Source organism: Grus americana, chromosome 1, assembly GCF_028858705.1.
Source record: "Grus americana isolate bGruAme1 chromosome 1, bGruAme1.mat, whole genome shotgun sequence".
NCBI classification, from domain to species: Eukaryota; Metazoa; Chordata; class Aves; order Gruiformes; family Gruidae; genus Grus; species Grus americana.
The window spans coordinates 117,023,438-117,043,424 of NC_072852.1; the positions used below are offsets into that span (position 1 = coordinate 117,023,438).

Below are 19,987 nucleotides of genomic sequence, written 5' to 3' on the forward strand. Positions count from 1 at the left end.
CCAGCGCGGCCGCACCGCATGCGGCGGGGACTGCAGGGCCTTCCGCGGGCACCGGGCAGGGCCGGGCCGGGCCGCGGGGCTACGCCACAGCCCGCCCTAAGGCCGGGCCGGGCTCAGCCCTGAGCAGATGGCGCTGCCAGGGCCTGCCCGCCGGTCGTTCGGCCCGACGCCCGCAGCCCCCCCGCGGCCGCCCGCGGCGGTGCAGTCGGGGCCGAGGGCGAGCTCTGCCTCCCCGTAGGCGGGAGTGGAGGCGGAGCGGCACAGGGAGGCAGCGGCCGCCTCGCTCCCCGCGAGCAGCCGGGGCCGGGCCGGGGCCGCGGGTGTGAGGCGGCCCCGCCAGGCCTGCCTGCCTGCCTGCCGCCGGCCCCGCTCCTCAGGAACCGGCGAGCGGCCTCTGCGGCGAGCGGGGCCGGGCGGCGGGGCGCTGCCAGCCGGGCCATGCCGTGTCAGACGCTGCTCCTCTCCCTCCTCCTTCTCTTCCTCCTCCTCCTCCTCGGCTCGCTCCGGATCTCGGGCGCAGGTGGGTGCGGCGGGGCGCGGGGCTCGCCGCGGTCGTGGCGGGCGGCGCGGAGCTGGAGGCTGCCGCCCGGCCTGCGCCTCTCTGTGCGCCTCCTCCCCGGCAAGCTTTCTGCCTGGGAGGCGGCGGAAGCCCGTGAGGCCGAGAGCCGGGGTGGCGTTGGAGGGGGCTGGCGGTGGACGGCGGGGCCGTGCCTCTTAGCCCGATCCCCGAAGCAGCCCCGTCGGGTGCCGGAGCCGCAGATGGGGTGGGGCGGAAGCGGGGAGAGCGGGGCTGTCGCGGATTTCAGGCTTTCCTCAACCTGGCTGTGCCTGGCCTTCAGAAGGAGGACAAGCCCTGGTGTTTCTCCTGCCGACCCCGGGGTTGCTGCTCCTGGAAAATCTGCCGGCGTCTGGGCTGCCACCGGGTTACGTCCCGGGCCGCGGCAGGCCCTGCGGCCAGCTGCCGGGCACCGGGCGGCGTGGCCCCAAACCGGAGTGTCTGTGAGAGAGCGGCTAAAACCTGCACGGGTTCAGCCTTGACAGGGATTGATAGGGTATAAGTCATCGAACGGCTGCCACATCACAAACTACAGCCACATCATCGACTCTGCTTGAGCCTCCTCCGTTTAGTTTTGTGAATTGACAGGTTTGGGTAGGATTGGATTTAGACTTCCATGTAAATGCTTTGCCATAATGTGGGGGGTTTGCTCTTCAGGTCGGGTCTGAGCTATAGCTCATGAGTATAATCCTGGCTTCAGTATGTATCCCAGCAAGTGTGGAAGAGCTACAGTGATGTATCTCGAATGAGGTATGCATACAGCGTGGTCCTTATTCAGGCACAGAGGCACGTCCATGAGTTGAGCATGTCTGCTGTCACGTTTCCTTGTGTTCATCAAGGCCCAGCTGGCCAGCCCATGACTGGTGATCCCCGTGGGGCTCTCCGGCTGTTTGGGGGCAGCTGCTGTTCCAGGCCTGCAGTCCATGGCCAAACTTGGGAATCCAAATGCCCATGCGTGGGTTGAGGCGTGCCCAGGGGACCCACAGCAGTCAGCGTTGCCCAGTCCCATCCCATCGGCAGCAGCGGGATTCCCCAGGGAGCTGTTCTGGTGTTTGGCTTGTGCTTCCCCCCCCATCTGCACTCTCTCACTCGTAGGCACTGTGCAGCTTCTTCTGTTGCAAATGCAGATGCTACACATTAAAACCTGAGCCAAAAGAATAGCCAGCTGTTGTTACATGTCCCCACCTGGACACATGCTTCTGCTCTTCACCTTTTACAGGCTTTAGTGCTTGTCTGACAATGTGAGAAGCCAGTTTTGTACACTAGAACAGCAACAGTCCATCCAAAGACTTCTTTTTGGCCAGTTTAGCAAAATGATGTGTTCTCAGGCTGATGCAGGGGATCAGAAATCATTCAGGAGCTGGAGCAGAGGCTGTGAAACTGACGGCTAGGCCAAGCTGAGCTGCTTTCACTCACTGTAACTTGTGGCTTCACACTCTGCTGTGTGAAAGCTTTGACTTGTGGCTTGAAGAGTCAGGAAGTCTCTGCATCAGGAAAAAATCTGAGCATTGTGTGGCAGATGCTTTAAAAGAACCGGTTCTGTGAGATCACCTTCCAGACAGACAGAAAGGATGGGGCATTTCTGCCTTTCCCTGGCTAAGGTAGTTGGGGTTTTCTAGGATACTTGCAATATGTAGGTGTTTTTTTCTGAAGTGTGCATTTTGTTACCTTAGTTCATACAAACTAATGATCATTAAAGAATTCAGTGTGTGATTTCAGAAATTTAAGTAACTTCCCTTGTCAAGTTGAGGTATCTAACTGAAATACGATTGCATTTCCATGGTATGCTAGGGACCCAGCTCCTCACTGCAGTAGTGAGCACCTTGATGTTCAACTGCAGACCCACAGATTTGATAATTTTTTCAATGTATTTGAAGTTGGTATGGGAAATTATCTGTTTCTGAATGCTACTATAAAGTAAAATAATCAGTTTGCGGTCCTGACTGAGGAAAAGATGAACCAGCTGCCCTCATCCTTCATTGCTTTTTCCTTTTCTTTTTTTCTTTTTTCTTTTTTTCTTTTTTGTTAAGCAGGAGAGGAGAGAAAAAAATGCTAGTGCTTGTCTTTCGTTCTGACAGCTTTCTTGAATTTTGTAAAATTAGTTTGTATCGGATGTCTGAGTGCACAGATTACTGATGGTGTGAGATACCTTGCCACATGCCAGACCAGCAGTGAGAATGCAAGAAAGAATCTGAGTGACTGGAAAGTGAAAACCTGTCTTGAATGAAGAAAAGGTTACTTGGTGGCCTTTAAAATACATGAGAGATTTATAGGTTAGGTAGTGTTTGTAACTGTAAGGAATCTCAAAACAGGTTTGCAATGCTGAATGATCCCTCTGTAGCCTAAGGTAATGTGTGTTTAAGAGCACTACTCAAAAGTTGAGGCTAAGAAACTAGTAACATACCTAATTAAAACTTTGAGAGCTTAACTAGTTATTTTGTATTTTGGACTTTGGGTTTAATGCAACTTTATCGTGATTCGTGTCCTCTCTTTCCTGTATGTGGAGGATGTCAAGAGCCTGGCCTGACGTCTGTTCTGAACAATAGCGCTCTCGGCATCAGTGTAACAAATAGTTACACAGCAGGTAGTGCTGTGTAACAAAATCAGATGTACAAATCAAAAAGACAAAAACTTTTTAACATTGTCCCCATATTCCCAAAGAAGGCTGTGCGGGCTCTGTCCTTGGAGAAGGCCCTGAGCAGCCTGGTCTGACGGCAGAGGTGGCCCTGCTCCGGGCAGGGGCTTGGGCTGGGACACCTCCTGAGGGCCCTTCCTGCCTGAGTGACTGCAGCGCTGTGGTTAAAAGTGTGAGGCTTTTCTGGTTTTAAAGGCATTTGATAACTGCATTTTCCAGTCTCCCTCGCCTCAGCCTACTTGTGGTAATCTTTGTCTCTTTCTTTTGGCTATCCCAATTCCTTGCCATTGGTCTCCTTGTCTTTAAGTGTTTTCTGGTTCTCCAGGCTGCTGTTTTGCCCTCTTTGCCAGCTAACACCTCCCTCCAGCTGCTCCCCTGCTTAACTTCTCATCTGCCTTTCTTTACTTCACCCGCCCCCATTTCCCCAGCCCTTGGTTCTCTGCCTTTTGCTCTGTTACCTGGCTGTCCTTCCTCTCTCCATCCACTTGTTTTTTCTACCCCTCTGCCCCCGGCTCGGTGCCTGGCCTTTGGCTGTGCTCCAGTCCCAACAGAGGGCTTCCTCCTCCGCCTTGCATGGGCCAGCAGGGAAGTGGCTTTTCTTCCCTACTAGAGACACAGCTCTTTACTCTCCGCCTCTGTGTTGCTCGCCTCCTGACAAGCTACTCGAGAGCACTTGTGCTCTTTTTTCACCCCCAGGAGTTTATAACATAACTGAATTTGGGTGGACATTCCTACTAGCCAGAAGACAGGAACCTCTGTTAGAGGTGTGTCCTCTTCTACATTGTGAAATCGATTTCAAAATTGACAAAACTTGAGGCTTGCAAGTGGAACAATGCACTGTGTGTTTGTGAATGTTTAAGTATGAGAAGGTTTTTTTTTTTTCTCTCACCTGTTTTCTGGAAAGTTTCAATGAAGTGAACTTGGTGTTTTCAAACAAGTTAGCAAGAGGCAGATCTTGCTTAGGTCAGGAAAAATGCGTTCTGAGTTGTTAACACAGTAAAATGTGAGATGCAGACAATTGAAATAGTTGAGCTTTTGTAGTAGACAAGTGGTTGTGGACTTTAATTTACAGCCTCATGGGGGAGCTGGGTGGGGTTATAGTTTTGTGCTGGACCCTGTACTTTCAGTGTTACGTTCTGTATGGAATAAATAAAAGCATTAAGTTGCAATTCAGTGCTTTGTGGGTAGCAGTGTCTTCAATGTACTGCTACTAGCACACCTAGAAACGGAATGAGGAGGAGGAATGGTTTTGCCTGCAAAACAGTGAAAATGTAACATATGGTGATTGAATTTAGCAATCAAAAGTTAGCTACTGTGTACTTGAATGTTTCAAAAATTATCTTTATTCCTCTTCTTTCTTTAGAATCTTCTCCACATTTACCGGCACCAAAGGACGTGATGATTTATTCCTATAACTTTCATAGTTTGCTGAGGTGGTCTCCTGTTAAAGTGGATAGAGGCTTGGTGTTATATACGGTCCATTTTAAAACGTAAGTAAATAGTTCTACAAACAACCGAACTGATTTTGTTCTAATCCAGTAACACAACTGGTTTTAAAACAACCAACCAACCAACCAAACTAAAAATGAATAAGCATAGAAAAGAAGGAAAGAGTTGTCTATTACAGATGCTTTTATGTATATCCAAAAGCAGCTTCTAAAGACTGACAGTCTCTTAGCCTGTGATATATCTGCTAAACTGAGAAAAGATTGAAGACCTGAAGAGCATCCAGAAATGTGGCATAGTTTGCTGTATAATTTTACCCTTACCAAATTCTTTCTTGCTCATTTTTGATCTTTTTCCCAGATATCGAGGAGATGAAGGTGCTGAAAGGGCTGGTGGGTTAAACCCACATTGCAGTGGTAGTTTTGTAACACATCCTTTTGCTACAAAAACTGTCTAAGTGGGATGGATTGTATTTTAGGTAGTTGCACTGTTCTGCTGATGCTTCATTTGTCCTTTGTTTCGCATTGCAGAGGGGCCTTTAACCAGTGGGATGAGATGAACTGCACTCGTATCACCCAGACTGAATGCAGTTTCCCCTGGTCACTTAAGGAGCGGCGCTGGACTGTTGTTTTGCGGGTGAGGGCTGAGCTAGGGCAAGTGACTTCTGACTGGGTGCAAACAGATCCATTTGTGGCAGAGAGAAACAGTAAGTGCTATTTATGATTTCAGTCTCTCTTCAAAGGGAATTTCTTTGGAAAAAATGTTGTCTGTTCTAGACTTTTTTGACTATTATGTGCAAAAGCCGAGTGAGAGAATTGTAGGCGTTTGGTTAACGAAGACTACAAGGCCTTGGTGTGTCACTAGGAATTTGAAGCTACTTAGTCCCTCTGTAGTGGGGTTAGCAGTGCGCTCTTTCAACAGGTATCAAAAGAGAAACAGATGAGTTTCCTTGAGTGGTTAAGCCTTATAAGAACTACAATGTCTATTTTGTTAGAGAGTTTTCCATTTTCTTATTTCCCCACTTAGCACTGCTGCGTGCACGCATACACCCCCTTGATATGTGGTAGTCTGAGTACAAAACACCTGTTTCTATTGAACAGATCCCTTTTCTGTTAAATACAAACTGTCCTAACTACAGTGTAGAATGGTCAAGGGCACACTTTAAATCCTGCTAAATGTGTGAACAACTGTATTGTTGTTCTTTACAAGATCTGCTCTTTGCCTTGCTAGGATTGGTTTTAGAAATAGATAAAAGTAAATGTTGAGTGTTAAAATACCTCTGATAATACCATGATAATGAAGCAGAGGAATGGATTTAGTAACGCTTTAATTCACGTTCTCCCATACCTTGTGAGGAGCAGTGGTGGTCCATGCTGCAAAGAGTGTGATACTTTCCCTGATGACTTCAGTTCTAAATCTTGGAATTTCTCTAGTAGTAAAGAGTGTGAGGAATTGCCTGAATCCTGCATTGAAATTTACAACTGACGTATCTGTGGCTTGTGATGCAGGATTGTTTGGGAGGGGGATCTTTTGGGGGTTAGGAGAGCACTGGGCTGATGGGAACAAGACAAAGGAGAGGCTCAGTGTGGGAGAGATGTTTGTGTGTCTGTTGTTTGGGGAGCAAGAGGAACATTATGGGATCATTCTTGTGTGATCACCCTCAAGATCAGTTCCTGGACTCCAAGACCATGGGCTACTCAGTGGGGCTATTCTCTTCCTTTAACGTTTGGATCAGTCCCACTTGACAGGGGAGCTTCGGGAATTTGCAAGGACACACAACAAAGTGTTTGCAGTTGTATAGCAACACCAAGTAGAAAGAAACTAAGTTTCTCTACTGATACAAAGATCGCAGGAGCCGATTTTCTCTGAAGTAACAGTGGGCAGCACAGGTTCTGCTAGTTTTTTGGAGGTACAATAAGCAATGATTACACACGAGGATTGATTTTTTGCTGTTAAGTTACACCTCTTCAGTATGGAAGCAGCTGTTAACTACTCTAATATTTGTACAAGTGGGTTTTTTGAGATCCTGGAGTACTTTACAAATACTGATAAACTTAACTGCTGAAAGAAGCAAGATAGAAAGGCTAAATGACTAATGACCATGTGTGACCTGTGATCACACAAGTCTCTTGTATTAGGACTGACAGTGCTTTATATATTTGTCATGATTCAACCCTCAGAGTACCTCACAAAAGGAAGTCATCATCTTTACCCTGTGTGGTGGTTTAACCTCAGCTGGATGCCAGATATCCACCAAGCTGCTCTATCACTCCCCTCCTCAGCAAGGCAGGGAGGGGAGAAAATAAGATGGAAAAAACCAGCCCCAAACTCATGGGTCAAGATAAAGGCAGTTTAATGTAGCTAAAGCAAAAGGCCGCGCACGGAAGCAAAGCAAAAAGCAAAGGATTATTCTCTACTTCCCATCAGCAGGCGATGTCCAGCCACGTTCTGGGAAGTGGGGCTTCAGTACGCGTACTTCTTACTCTGGAAGACAAACGTAAAAAAAAAAAAAAAAAAAAAAAAAAGAATGCCCCTGCCCTATTCCTCCCCCTATCTCTCAGTTTCTTATTGCTGAGCAGACGTCATATGGTAGGGAATATCCCTTTGCTCAGTTTGGGTCAGCTGTCCTGGCTGTGTCCCCTCCCAAGATCTTGGCCACTCCCAGCCTGCTGCTGAGGCGGGGGAAGAAATGTTGGAGAGAGACAGCCTTGATGTGTGCAGGCACTGCTCAGCAGTAGCCAAAACTCGTGTGTTATCAACACCTTGCTAGCTACCAATGGACAGCACTGTGAGGGCTGCTGTGGGGAGAATTAACTGCATCTCAGCCAGACCCAATACAATCTGTAGGATGAATGGAGACATCAAAGCAAGGAGGGGGAAACTAGTTATTCCTCTTCCAATCTATTGATCCGAACTGTGTGTTTTTGAGAGAACACAGCGTATGTGGCAGGCTATTTGAAGGAAAAAAAAAATTGTATTACCATTAACTGCAGATAAATTCAGATACATTCTAGTGAATGTTTACTGAACTTCCAGGGAATGTTAACAGGAAACTTTTTGAAATTATCTAATATCACTTATGCTTTCAAGTCTTTTTCCTTAGATTTGTGATAAGGTAGGTATCTTAATGCATTAAGTAGATGAGAAAATGTTATATTCCCTTTCTTGAGAAACAGCTGTTGATATTTAGCATGTTTGCTGAGAGTATCGAAGTAAAGCTGGAGACAGTGTGATGAGCTGTGCACATTCCAGAGGTTCACTGCTCTTTCTGTGTCTATTTTCAGCTACTATAGGGCCCCCTAAAGTGAACAGCGTGATTGTAAGCTCTGACTCACTTCTCATTAGTGTCACACCCCCTTTTGGATCTGAAGCAGGTGACTTCCTTCGGTATCATGTGTCCTACTGGGAGAACGCAACAAGTACTACTAAGAAAGTATGTATTCTAATTTATTTTGTTCATAATGCCTTTGTGACTAAGAGAAATGAGTCAGTGTCTCTCGGCAAAAATGCAGAAATGGAGGAAGAAAACTAATGTAATTTTTTTTTCTTTAGCCGTAAAGGTCACCATTTGGTGTCTTGGACAAAAGTTAATTTGGTCTTGGCACAAGTATTACATGTATTACGAAATTTTCAAAACCATCTTTTTTTCCTCCATATGAAACAAAGGTTAAATCAGATTGTAGACCAAGTGTCGAAGGTGGCTTTAAAATGCCATTTAGATTCCAAAGTTTGGAAAACTCTGAAATATTCTTCTTCCTTTCCTGTGCTGGTCTTGTTTGTGCTGGCAGCTTCAGTAACAGGCTGCTTTGTCCTGATGCAACCTGTTCCTAGGACAAGGAAATGCAGAGTTATTGCAAATGTGCTGGGATGAGCTGTCCTTGTTCACACAGAGACTTAGAGGTGTTGTCTCACTGTGTTCCTATGGTGCTGTCTGGGGCCCTGGTAATTGTGTTCTTGACAGGCCAGCATTGCAGGGGAGGGATTGTTACATTTATTTAAAAAAAAAAATTAAAAAAGAGGAAGAAGATTCAAAAGAATGTCATTCTAAAGTCAAATGTTTAAAAAACAGAAGCAGCAAAAAAAATTATTTAAAAAACACTTTTCTTTCAAAGACCTTGCTAAATCTGAAACGCCTCCACTTCCTTCCTCTCTTGCACCAATGTGTATTTTTCTGACACATGTAAAATACCTTCATATTTGAGATTCAGACAAGAAGTCATTCTTGTGTACTTCTGTAGGCTTCCCCGGTGCCCTTATCCTAGCCCCTTACAGGTTAAAAATTCCCAAAAGGCTGGTGGGCGTGTGGAGCCCGTGGAGGTTTTGCACTGCCCGTCAGCTGTTTACCGCTCCAGTAGGAGGAACTGAGATGGTGGAAGCTCTTCACTGAACTACACTTCTGTCAGCCTCCTCTGATGGTGGAGGCACTTCTCATGGCTTGTTTTCCCCCCCGCCTTCCTATATTGCGCTCACTGCCTGAGCTGTTGCAGAAGCTGCGTCAAAGCGTCCAGCAGCATGTTGTGGATAAAATGAGACCTTGCATCAGTTTTTATGCCTCTGCTGTTCGTGCCTTTAGAGATGATTTTAAATGGTCAGGCTTAATTTTATTTAAAAGTAACGAAATGTCATTTAAAAATAATGAATTTTCAAATGCATTCAAGTAGGAAAGTTGAAATATATTTCACTGCTTCTCTTCAGCTGAATTCTGAAAAATAAAATCTGTGCTTTTTTGAATGAGAAACTTCAATATGGGGAGGGGATTTGTGTTGAAGACGGGTCTGGTTTTTAGAGTAACAGCTATTTTATTTTTTTCTTTTAAACAGGAGACACAGATGAGCAATACACTGTTCAAAATCAGAAATCTAAAGGAATTGACACTTTATTGTTTTAGTATTCAAGTAGAATTGACGACGTATTCAGATCTCCAGTTACTTGGACTGCAAAGTGACCCAGAGTGCTACAGAACAACAATTAGTGGTATAAATCAAATTTTGTTATTTTTTGTATGTAATATGGGATGAGTGTAGAACATGAGTCCGGCCAGTTACATACCTGTATTTGTCAGGAGTGCTCAGAGAGCACCGCCGATAGTTCACGATTGTCCTTGATGGCAAAATAATGAGGAATTTTTCAGTCAGTAATTGAGGGTCTGCGTTGTACTCTTCCCCTCATCCTTTTCTTTCAGAAATACTGCTCTGAGTATTACTTTCTAGAAATATGCAAAGAAAGAAAATACCAGTACTTGGTCTTTAGAGGAAGTCATTGATGAAGGAGATGGTGTTGCTTTTGCAAAGAGGAAGGTCCCTCTCCTCTCTGACCTGCTCCCTTCTCTGACATTTCGAGCCCCATGTTTTTGTACAAGATAAGAGATGGGGGGGCAGGGAGAGGGCCTGTGCAACATAACGGAGTTTGCCCCTCTCTTGAATCTCTCCATGTGACCACCAATACGCAGGCACTGCCAATCTTTAGCATGCTTTGAACTCACTGGAAGATGTGTAGATGAAACCTGCTTCTGCAGTTTCTGAAGCCGCGCGGGAGCTGACCTCCTGGGTAGTATTGACCAAGTACTTGATCACAAGCCTCCGCGCTGCGATGCTGGAGTCTCTGATGCTCCCTTCGCCAAAGGGAGGTGCGTGTTCTGAAAGAGAAGCCCCTGGCATTAATCGCCCTTGCTGCCAGCTCGAGGGTGGCAGGACAGATTGTGCTCCCCGCCAGCCACGATCCCTTCAGCTCCGCGCTTGCCCTGCTAGCGTGCCTTAGGCTGTGTGGTTAAGGGGAAGAAGCCCGTGGGGGCTGGTGACTTCCACATGGAATCACAAAGCAGGCTACTTCTGAACGCAGGCGTTTAGCGTGCATCTGTGGTAGAGTTGCGATCTTAGCCTTGGAAATTATACTTTGATTACCAATATAGTAAATTTCAGCTTGCTGTATTTTGTTTTACATTTGATAATGTGTAAATATGATCCTACCATAGTATATGGTGGTTGGTTTTTTTCTTTTTCAGAGGCAACCAGAGCTGGATATATTGTACTAATATTTGTGTTGGTGTTACTTTTTGTAAATCTGGTAGCAGTTGGTTTGTTTCTTCTGTGGAGACACCACAAAACAATTAAATATTGGTCTCGGCCACCTTTAGAAATCCCAGCACACTTTGAAGAGGTATGTGGAGACATTTTATTTTTCTCTCCCTCCCCCTGTAAAAGACAGTGATGATATTGGAGTGAATATGAATGCAGCTAGTTGTTGCATAACAGGAATAGATATAAATAATTGCTGACTTAGTGTAAACTTATTTTTCTCATGCGTGATCTCCCACTTTATTCCTCTTTTACTCAAGTGAATTATTTTTTTCTCTGCACTAAGATATGAATGCTGCTATAATCCTGTCACGAAATCTGAGTAAGATTCTCTGTTCCTTGACTGCCCCTTGTCCACCCGCCCCTTTCTTTGCTTATCTAAGTCATCAGGCCTGGAACAGCTGCTCACTTGAACCAAAGAGCTTTGTGTGCTGCAGAACATCTACTTGGGACCTAGGTCTCTGATGAGAAGTCAAACATGGAAACGCAAACACTGCTTGTTTTAGGAGCAGGGACTGACTTGAAGACTAAGGACTACCTAGGGAAATGTTCTTAGGCTTTGTCTTTTTTTTTTCCCTGTAGTTTTAGCAATACTCAGATGAAAAAAATCACCCCAGGACTTTTTTTCTCCTTGTAGCTCACACATTTCTGTACTAAATGATACTGTTTCAGTCCTGTTCATCTTCCTCTTTTTAGTATTTAAATGGGAAGTAGTCTTTTAAGTGAAGTTCTTGATTTAAAAGTTCTTGTTCAGCATACATTCCATATTTTTAAAAGCTCTTATTTGTTTGCAGTTCTTTGAGGTGTATTTCTTTGTATATATCAGAGTAGTTTGTTGTACTGTGGTAGTTCTGTGATTGTGGAGCTGTTTTTCCAGATTTTTACAGAATTATGGGTGAATGAACCCAGACTTTCTGCAGAGTCCTGAGCACATAATTTTCTCTCTTCAAGCTACTTCAGCTACCATTTCATGGGGGCTCAGTGGAGACAGCTGCATCGCATATCAAGCAAAGTATATCTCACATAGGAAAAAAAAAATTCCTTGTACGGTTGTACTAAAATAGTACAGCATTTCATGCAAAGGACTTGCAAGAACAGCGTCTGTCATGTTCTGGAGTAATTGTATTAATCTGGAAAATGTGCAGCAAAAGTAGATACTCTTGAGCGATGGTGATCCTGGTTTTGGGCAAAACACTGATAAGAAATGAAGGAAAATCAGTAAATATGCAGAATTTTTAAAATGTGTATTTCTGAAAGCAATCAACCAGCCTAAGGCTTCTCCTCTTAAAACACCTTCCATGAGTACAGAGTACCGATTATTTTAAAGCAGTTCCATATGTACGCTTTTAGATTTGTCAGAAAAATCACGCTTCCTTCTTTTACAGAAGGATCTGAGTTATAGGGAGCAGTTCTACTGCAGAAACACCTTCAGATAGCAAAACCAAACTGAGGTTCATTTATGTCTTGACTTTGCTAAAGTGGGTGTATTTGGGGTTCTGATATGAAACATTTGTTTTTAATACACCTGAAAAAATAATCCTGTTGCTCATTAGCTTTGCTATGATTACAGAGAAAGCGGTGCCTTAACTGAAACTAAGGTTATTTTGTCCCACAACAGACGTGACTTGAGCTACGGTCCCATCTTGGCCAGAGTATGACACCTCCTACAGTACAGAACAAGCTTTTGAATAAATCTATAAGCTGCGTCAGTCTTCTAACAATCTGAAAGTGTCTGTGTTCCAGACATTTTAATTTTTCTTTTTTTTTTAATCAGGGGAAAAAGTGTTCAATGGCAGATTTATTTTTTTTTTTTTAGTAGTAGACAGCTCCAATTCCCTGTGAAACACAAGATCAGCTTAGTGATAAGGAGAGTACATGGGGGTGGTAGGGGGTGGCTTACATGTTTTTTTCTAATGCTCCTTTCTTTGATCATGCATTCATTGTAAAGCTGATGACTTAATGCTGGAGGAAAGGGGAGCAGAGGGGAAGTCAAAGCAAAAAGTAATTACACGAGAAGACTACCACTAGATTTTTCTGGTAACTATAAAAGATGCAGATCTGAATTGCCCGACACCGAACAAACCAGAATCTTAGATCTCGTTTGCTCCATCAGTGCTTTAGACAAGCTGTGAGTTGCTAGATTGCTGAGGACATGTTCCCCCAATTGCAGCAGTGTGATAAAGAAGCATGTTCTTTTGTGGTTTGTTCTAAACTAGTAGGAATTTGCTTGAACTAACATGAAAGGAATATTAGCTAAAACTTATTAAAAAAAAAAAAAAAAAAAAGGAAATGCAGGCTGCTTTAACTAGCTTAAATGGTGTCTGCATGATTGTTGTTTGGGGTTTGTTTTTTCTTTTTTTCCCCAAAGAAATAAGGTATTTCTAACTTTCTCCTTGTTCAACATAGTTGCAAGGAAATCCAGAATAGTATATACACTTAGCAGCTCTTGCTGTGAATTCTGGTCTGAAGCAACTTGCCTGTAGCTGGCGGTACCTGTTCTGTCTCTGTAATTTCTAATAATCTGTTCTGTGGAGAGATATCTAAACTGTTGTTTCTGGCTTTTTCCAGTATTTGAGGGACCCTAGCATGCCTGGTTTAGAGGTGTTGGACAACTATGCTGAGGATGATCCCCATGATTCCTTATCTGTTGTACTTTGTGGAGAAGGAAACCAAGCCTGTGGCAGCAGTTTGGATGGTCAAGCTCATTCATGCAGCGTCTCCAGTGCCAGTGACATAACTTAAGTGATGCCCTAGTGAGAACGCCTGTACAGAGTCATTGCAGAGGCTCCTGCCCACAAGCAGTGCTGCGTGGCTGCTGGCAGGACAGACAGCCAGCTCTGGACAAAATGCAGCTGCTGACAAATCCTGAGCAAGATGTTGCTTCCTGAGAATAGCGTGGACCCTGAGCCTTTCGTTAAATGGCTTCCACTGTGCTACAACAGCAACTGTGTTCTGCCAAAGAGACTGAACGGGTGGAACGTGAAAGGGAAATGAACACTAAATTGCCTTAAGACAGACAGATGGTTATAAAATTGTTACATTAGCATCATCGTATTTCCCACCCTAAATTGAAATAAAGCTTTGAGAAGTAATGGCACTTTACAGTAGGATGTAGTATAACCTGGAATTTTTTGTTGAGTGAATAATTGAACCATGAATTACTCTTATAGTGCTTTTGTTTTGTTGCCTATTTGTGAAGGCTGTGTTAGCATTCAATGTGTATTATATCCACCCCAGTACGCTTTTCTGAATCATTTGAAGTACATGCAGTCTTCTGGGGCAGCTTCTTCCCTCAAGATAAAAATGGCAATCTAACAAGAAATTTACTTTCCTCAGCATGTACCTAATGCAAAGAACTCCTCCAAGAAGGGCCTCCTACTATCTGCCTCCTGCCACATTCATGAGAAGCATTAATCTTTTGCAGTGAGACAAGCATTGTTCACAGCAAAAGAAACTTTAAAATAATTTTGCTCAAAATTTATATAACATTTATTGGTAACTATCAGACACTAAAATTTCTTGTTGACTATCAATCAGATTAGTCCTGCACATGAAAAGTTGACTGAGGGTTGTGGTTTGAGTCCCTTAAAGCAGAAGACTACACCTTAAGCCTCACATCACAATCCTGGGAGGTCTGGAAGGCATCTAATAAAACACAATGAACAAATGAACCACTTCTGTACTAAAAGACTGGTTTTATTTGTTTGATGTTTTTCCTGGGTTTGATACAAGTTGTTTAAAAAAAAATAAATATGCTTCTTTATTTGCAAATAACTTGTTCAAGTTACTTAGGTCTGTTAATGAATCTGGTCACTGTCAGAGCCATGGCTTATTCAAGGTAATGCTGTTCTACTCCTTCCAGGAATACATGCAACTAACATGAAAAAGCACTAACATTTTTTTCAAAAGTTTCATGAGGTTGTTTCCTTGCAGAACTAATCTAATCAATTGTGATTGGGCAACATGCCAACGACAACGTAGCTGGCCAAAGACTTAGTCATACCTCAAGTGATAAGAATTTGCAAGTCAGCCACAAGCTGCATGATACCTTTTAAGTTCATCCATGTTCTTTTTATATACTGTGCTGTAAACAACTGAAGAACCACAGGCTCGCACACCTAGATGCATAACAGAGGACGTAAATAAGGCAGCAGTTAAAACATCTCCCGTGAATATTTAGCAATACAGCATCCAACTTGCTGACTACGCCCTACATGACTTCCGTTAGAGTTGTTACTAAATAGGCTTACAGTTACACAAATAGGATTTTAAAAACCTTTTGTTAAGAGTAACTCAGGAGTTATCTTCACAACTGCCAGCTGTAGCAGGCCAAGGCATTATCTAAAACAAGCTTGCAAGAAAGCAAACTTCTGGCAGAAGATGCAGGTAACCTCAGAAAGGAGCTCTCGCCCTGCTCTCAAGAAAACTGCTTTTTAACGGGGAACTTACATTAAAGCATGCTGTAAGAGTTCTTCCAGAGCCAAACGCTTGGCTTGTGCTGTTTAGTGTCAGGTGCAAGATACTGTAAATGGGATTGGTTACAGGCTACACTTGGTTCTCACTTACAACAAACCTTTCCCAAGCAAGATAGTGACAGACATGAAAACAAAACCCTTGGTTGTACTTACTAGCTGGTGTAAGACTTGCTTAACGGTCAGTACTACTTGAGCTGTTAAGTAGAGTACTACTGTACAATCACCTTGTGCAGTTTGCTATTTTGAGAACATGAAAGAAAGTTTATTGCAGTTTTCTGAAATTACAACCAAACGGACAACTTATGTACAAAGCTGTGATTAACACCAGCGAATACATGGTAACTCACTGCAGGATGATGACATCGGGATGAAGTTAGTTTAGCCAGTAGCACAATTTCAGCTGCAGTATTTGCTTCATATTCTGTCCACTGGAGAGATTCCCACAAGGGAGCAATTAGATGACTAACAGCACACGGTAACCGTGCACAGAAGTTACATTCTGCAGTTTCCTACCACTTGGTCAGCAATCTTGATATGTGGAAAGTTCTAAAAGCTTTTAGATACAAGGTAGGTTCAAATGCTTTAAAAAAAAAAAAAAACAAACAAAAAGAAAGAAAAACAAAAACCACCCGCACAGAATTTATAAGATAAGGAAGTCACCAACAGCAGGATGAAGATGCAAGATCAGTTCGAAGCTATAAAACATTGTTGTTCTCCCTTTCTGCATACTCCAGCTAGAAGGAGCTGAATTTCAATACTGGAAGCATTCCCGTAAAGTGCCCATGAAATTTAGGAGATAAATATATTTTAACTGGGGCAAATGGTAGTCCTGTAACTGGCAATTATTTCAAGATAAGATTGTGAGCAATAAATACATCTACTACATCTCCACTTGAAATGCTCGCCTTTTAAATCGAAAAGGTAATAGGTAGCAGGATAACTTCATTTATCAGCAAAAAGCTTCCCCTGAAGAAAATTATGCTAGCATAATTTTAAAGATGTTAGTCTGACTCTCATTTATTCTTTATATTCCTTAAGTATGACTGGCATCAGTTTGGGTTTTTTCTTATTCTAATGTCAGAAAATACATAAAATACTAATTGGTATCTGTTACACTGAACAGCATGAAATTGATTCTAAGGACTGTGGTGCTACCAAATGTCATTTGTGCTATAGCAATCAGAAGTCAGCGACAGTTTGATTTGCCATGCAGAACCTGCTTAATATAGGGCCTTGTTTAAAAATTCAGAACCTTTTACAAAAAAATAGCTACTTTATATTTTTCTCAACAGTTATATAAAATTCTTAAAATCAACTCTTATCCCAGCATACAACAGAATTTACCCTCATGAAATACAGGCTTAGCTGGGTCCCTTCCACGTGCTGACTGACTACTTCAGGTTACGCGGGCAGCCCTTGCAAAATTGGCTCTAGCTCACCTACGCGTGAAAAGTAATAACCCCTTTTATCAGCTATGGGCTTTATCCTGCTTGTTCACTAATATCTCCACTGAAGTCTCTGACACACGTGAAGGTTTGGTAAGATCAAGTCTTGGGAGTTGATGGAAACCCATGTATTTGAAGAAATGAGCCCGAAGACTTCAGAAAGAAAGCCTGACGTTCCCTTTTTAAGATATATACAGTCATATGTACATATTCACAAGTCTGTCCTGTGAAAAGAGGGAGCTTATTACCAAAACCGGAATTTGTCTCAGTTCATACAATTTAGAAAGCAAAACAAGAACAAATAAATGTAAATATATCTACATACATAGTACGACATAGCAACTATGGCATAGACAATGCTATACGTGATCTCTCATCCCCATAACTCTTCCGTTCTTCCAAACTTGTAGATCAGAGTACTAAAGGGGGAAAAAAAAAAGGGGGAAAAAAAAATCAGACCTTATATAACATGGAAAAAAATAATTTTAATATTATCCTTATAATCTTACACTATCTACACTGCAAAGCAACATCCCTCCAGTAACCTTAACTTTTATTCAAGTCAGCATCTGTTTTTTGTACTTATCTTCCATTTACTATGCATTGCTAAAACTGAGAGATCCAGCTGAAGCAACTGCTCAAATAAAATAGCCAGTCTCACAGTAAAAGCACCTGCCCTTCTGAAGGAAAAAATTCTGGTATTTAAGAGATTCTAGGACCGATCCACAAGAGTTGCAGAGCGGCAAGTCTCATAATGTATCATGCTAGGAGAGAAACTAAGCAATTAAATTTTTATGAGCAAATCAGAAAGAATATTGATCCTGTGGTGGAAAAGTGAGATGCAAATTACAATTTGATTTCCAAAATTCTTTTTGTAAGGTTGGATGCAATACATATTGTCATGAATCAAAAAAAAACCCGTTGAGGGAACAAAACCTTATCGCTCCTTATACCTTATTTTTTTCTTATAGCAAACAAACAGGTGGTAAAGAAGGGCACAGTCATACTGAATCATAAGAGGATGATCAGGGAGAGAAATAAGAAATATTGACACTGAGAACAACAATAACAAGCAATGAGAAGTAAAACAAGCCAGACACCTGGGCAATTAACTAGAGAACTACTAATACAGCATGTTAAACTAAGTAAAAAACCATGGTGGAGTAACAACCAGGACTGAAGCACAAATCCTGAAGGTGACACATGGTTCAGGGAATACAGACACTATGCAACAACACTGATGGAAGAGAATCTGATTCAATTGGAACAAAAGTTTTGGATAAGGACGTTGAGAAGGGCATTGCTGATTGACCTAGGTCTGCTCTAAGGAAAGGAGTCTACAGCGATGGATGGACTTAGCAAATGTTACTGCCCAAAGTGTGTGGTGGGATAAAAAACACAGACTTTTTTTTTAAATAAAAAGGTTGTAATTTGTCTCATAATTCATACCCAGAAAACAAATTTTAGAAGCCAAAAGAAAACAAACCTAAAATATATCTACATACAGAGTACAATAGAAACTAAGGAAAGATACTTTCAGAAACAAAAAGCAGCTTCAAGAAATATGATCATCAAACTATTGAAGTAAGACTTAAGATTTCAGGGATGGTGAAACTATTCTGAAAAGTCTGCCTTCATCAGCATCCCATTTCAATCATGTGCCAGACTACAGAAGAGAGTCAGGAACTGCTATTTTCTGCAAGCATGTAACTGATTTTCCAAGCAGGGAAGCACAGTGGAGCCAGTTGATCTAGCTTGCTGCAAAGCATTTGATATGGTACTAGCAGGAAAATTGTTAGCGCAGTAATTTAAGTGGGTAAGAACTTGCAAAAGAGGAGGTTATGTGAACTTCAGTGACTGATCTCAGAACTTACACTATTTAATGCTTTCATTGTCTTATTAATTAAAAAAAAAATCATGGATTACAGAATGCATTACACATATAGAGTTATTACAGATACAGATAGTTTCAAAGTGTCACATGATATACTTAATTATATTAAGTGAAATAAAGTGTAATATTACAAAACATACCATCATTCTCTTTGAAAAAAAAAATTATCACTCTCAATAACTGAAAGCTCACCCAGTAGAAACAAATCTAGGTGTTCTGATTATCAGATAATCAAAGCCACTGGTATGAAATAGTCATGAAAAGGGTGACAGCATCTCCCACCTAGTGCCGTTAGGATATATGGCAAAGTATTTGTAGTAGAGAGATGAAAGCATTATTGCCATTATCCAAAGATACTGACAGTACCTCACCCAGAATACTGTCTATATCCTTGGTCATCCGCATTCTAGAGCTGTGAATTCAGTGAGACCAGAAAGAGCTGGAATAACAGGAGCATGAGGGAAATGAAGAGCCTCTCATGGGCTGAGAAGGGGTAAATAAAACATTGTTTCTAAGCACTGGAGCAAAAGGAGTAGAAAACAGTAGCAGAGTGAAAAAATTAGTTTTGAAGAAATAGTTTGATCAGTTTATGCATTAAATAATATCACGAGTTCTCTGTACGTCAGTTTACTCAGTGACCCAGGAGTTCCCTCTGGCTTACATACATGCCGCCCTCCTTGAGTAAAGGTCAGGGTGGTAATAAATTGAAATACGGAGGGTCCTCCACTGAGAGCAGCAAGCTCCACACCATGGAAGGTCCAAGCCTGGAGTCAGCTTCCAGTTTTTGGAGCTTTTTTTCCCAGCAGTGTCACTGTGCATGGAAGCAGGTAAGTCAGATACCCCTCTGGAAGGTGGGAAATTTGCCCAGATAACTTACCTGAAAAATATCAACGCATTTTGGAAAAACACTGCTAATCCAGGATAAACATTAGTGTCTGCAAAGTAAGTAACAAAGGAAATATTAAGTTCATTTGTATTGGAAGGTGTATTTAAAACATTGTTCATAGTATCACTCTCTGACACAAAACTAGATGGTATGGCTCTGACAAGAACAGACCACATGCTTCCATTCTTCTGGATTCTCTGCCTTCTGGCTGACAGCAAAAGTACTTTTTTGTATGTGAAAATAAAGAAACTTACTCTGTGTAACATATGCTCCAAAAAGAATCCACATTGAAGCAATAAGTGAACCAAACATCAACATAAAGCCAATGAAGAGCCAGACACGAGCACCTGCAGGAAATAATAAAAACTCTTGAGAACCACATAGAGTATTAGCTATAGTGACAGATTATCCAATTATCATACAACTCTGTTATGATGCAATATGTTATCTTGCTGAAGGCACAAAGGAAAAGGATTCAACCCCCTATCAAGGACAAGATAAACTAAAATTTGCATTCACTAGTAAATTCACATAGTAGTTGGATTCCCCTTATTTGAGTGAGCAGACACAACTACC

At 42.4% G+C, this 19,987-nt stretch overlaps 2 protein-coding genes across 3 annotated transcripts in view; one reads left to right on the plus strand and one right to left on the minus strand.

Moving 5' to 3' along the window:
- IFNGR2 (interferon gamma receptor 2) lies at nt 1–14,482 on the plus strand. The gene is made up of 7 exons (XM_054827022.1): nt 1–520; nt 4,555–4,681; nt 5,168–5,343; nt 7,922–8,070; nt 9,458–9,611; nt 10,639–10,793; nt 13,280–14,482. Exons 1-7 carry the CDS (start codon nt 439–441, stop codon nt 13,451–13,453), a joined length of 1,017 nt encoding a protein of 338 aa, XP_054682997.1. The 5' UTR covers nt 1–438; the 3' UTR covers nt 13,454–14,482.
- Nucleotides 14,390–19,987, minus strand: part of TMEM50B (transmembrane protein 50B) — a 16,230-nt gene continuing 10,632 nt past the window's right edge. Inside the window, exons 5-8 of one of the 2 annotated variants that reach the window (XM_054827045.1) lie at nt 19,666–19,758; nt 19,403–19,460; nt 16,957–17,050; nt 14,390–16,855 (exon numbers count right to left, since the gene is read on the minus strand). In XM_054827045.1, coding sequence (XP_054683020.1) covers nt 17,005–17,050; nt 19,403–19,460; nt 19,666–19,758 — 197 coding nt within the window. In that variant the 3' untranslated portion in view covers nt 14,390–16,855; nt 16,957–17,004. Of the gene's footprint in view, nt 17,051–19,402; nt 19,461–19,665; nt 19,759–19,987 lie in introns of both variants that reach the window. The other variant, XM_054827035.1, reaches the window with a different exon arrangement.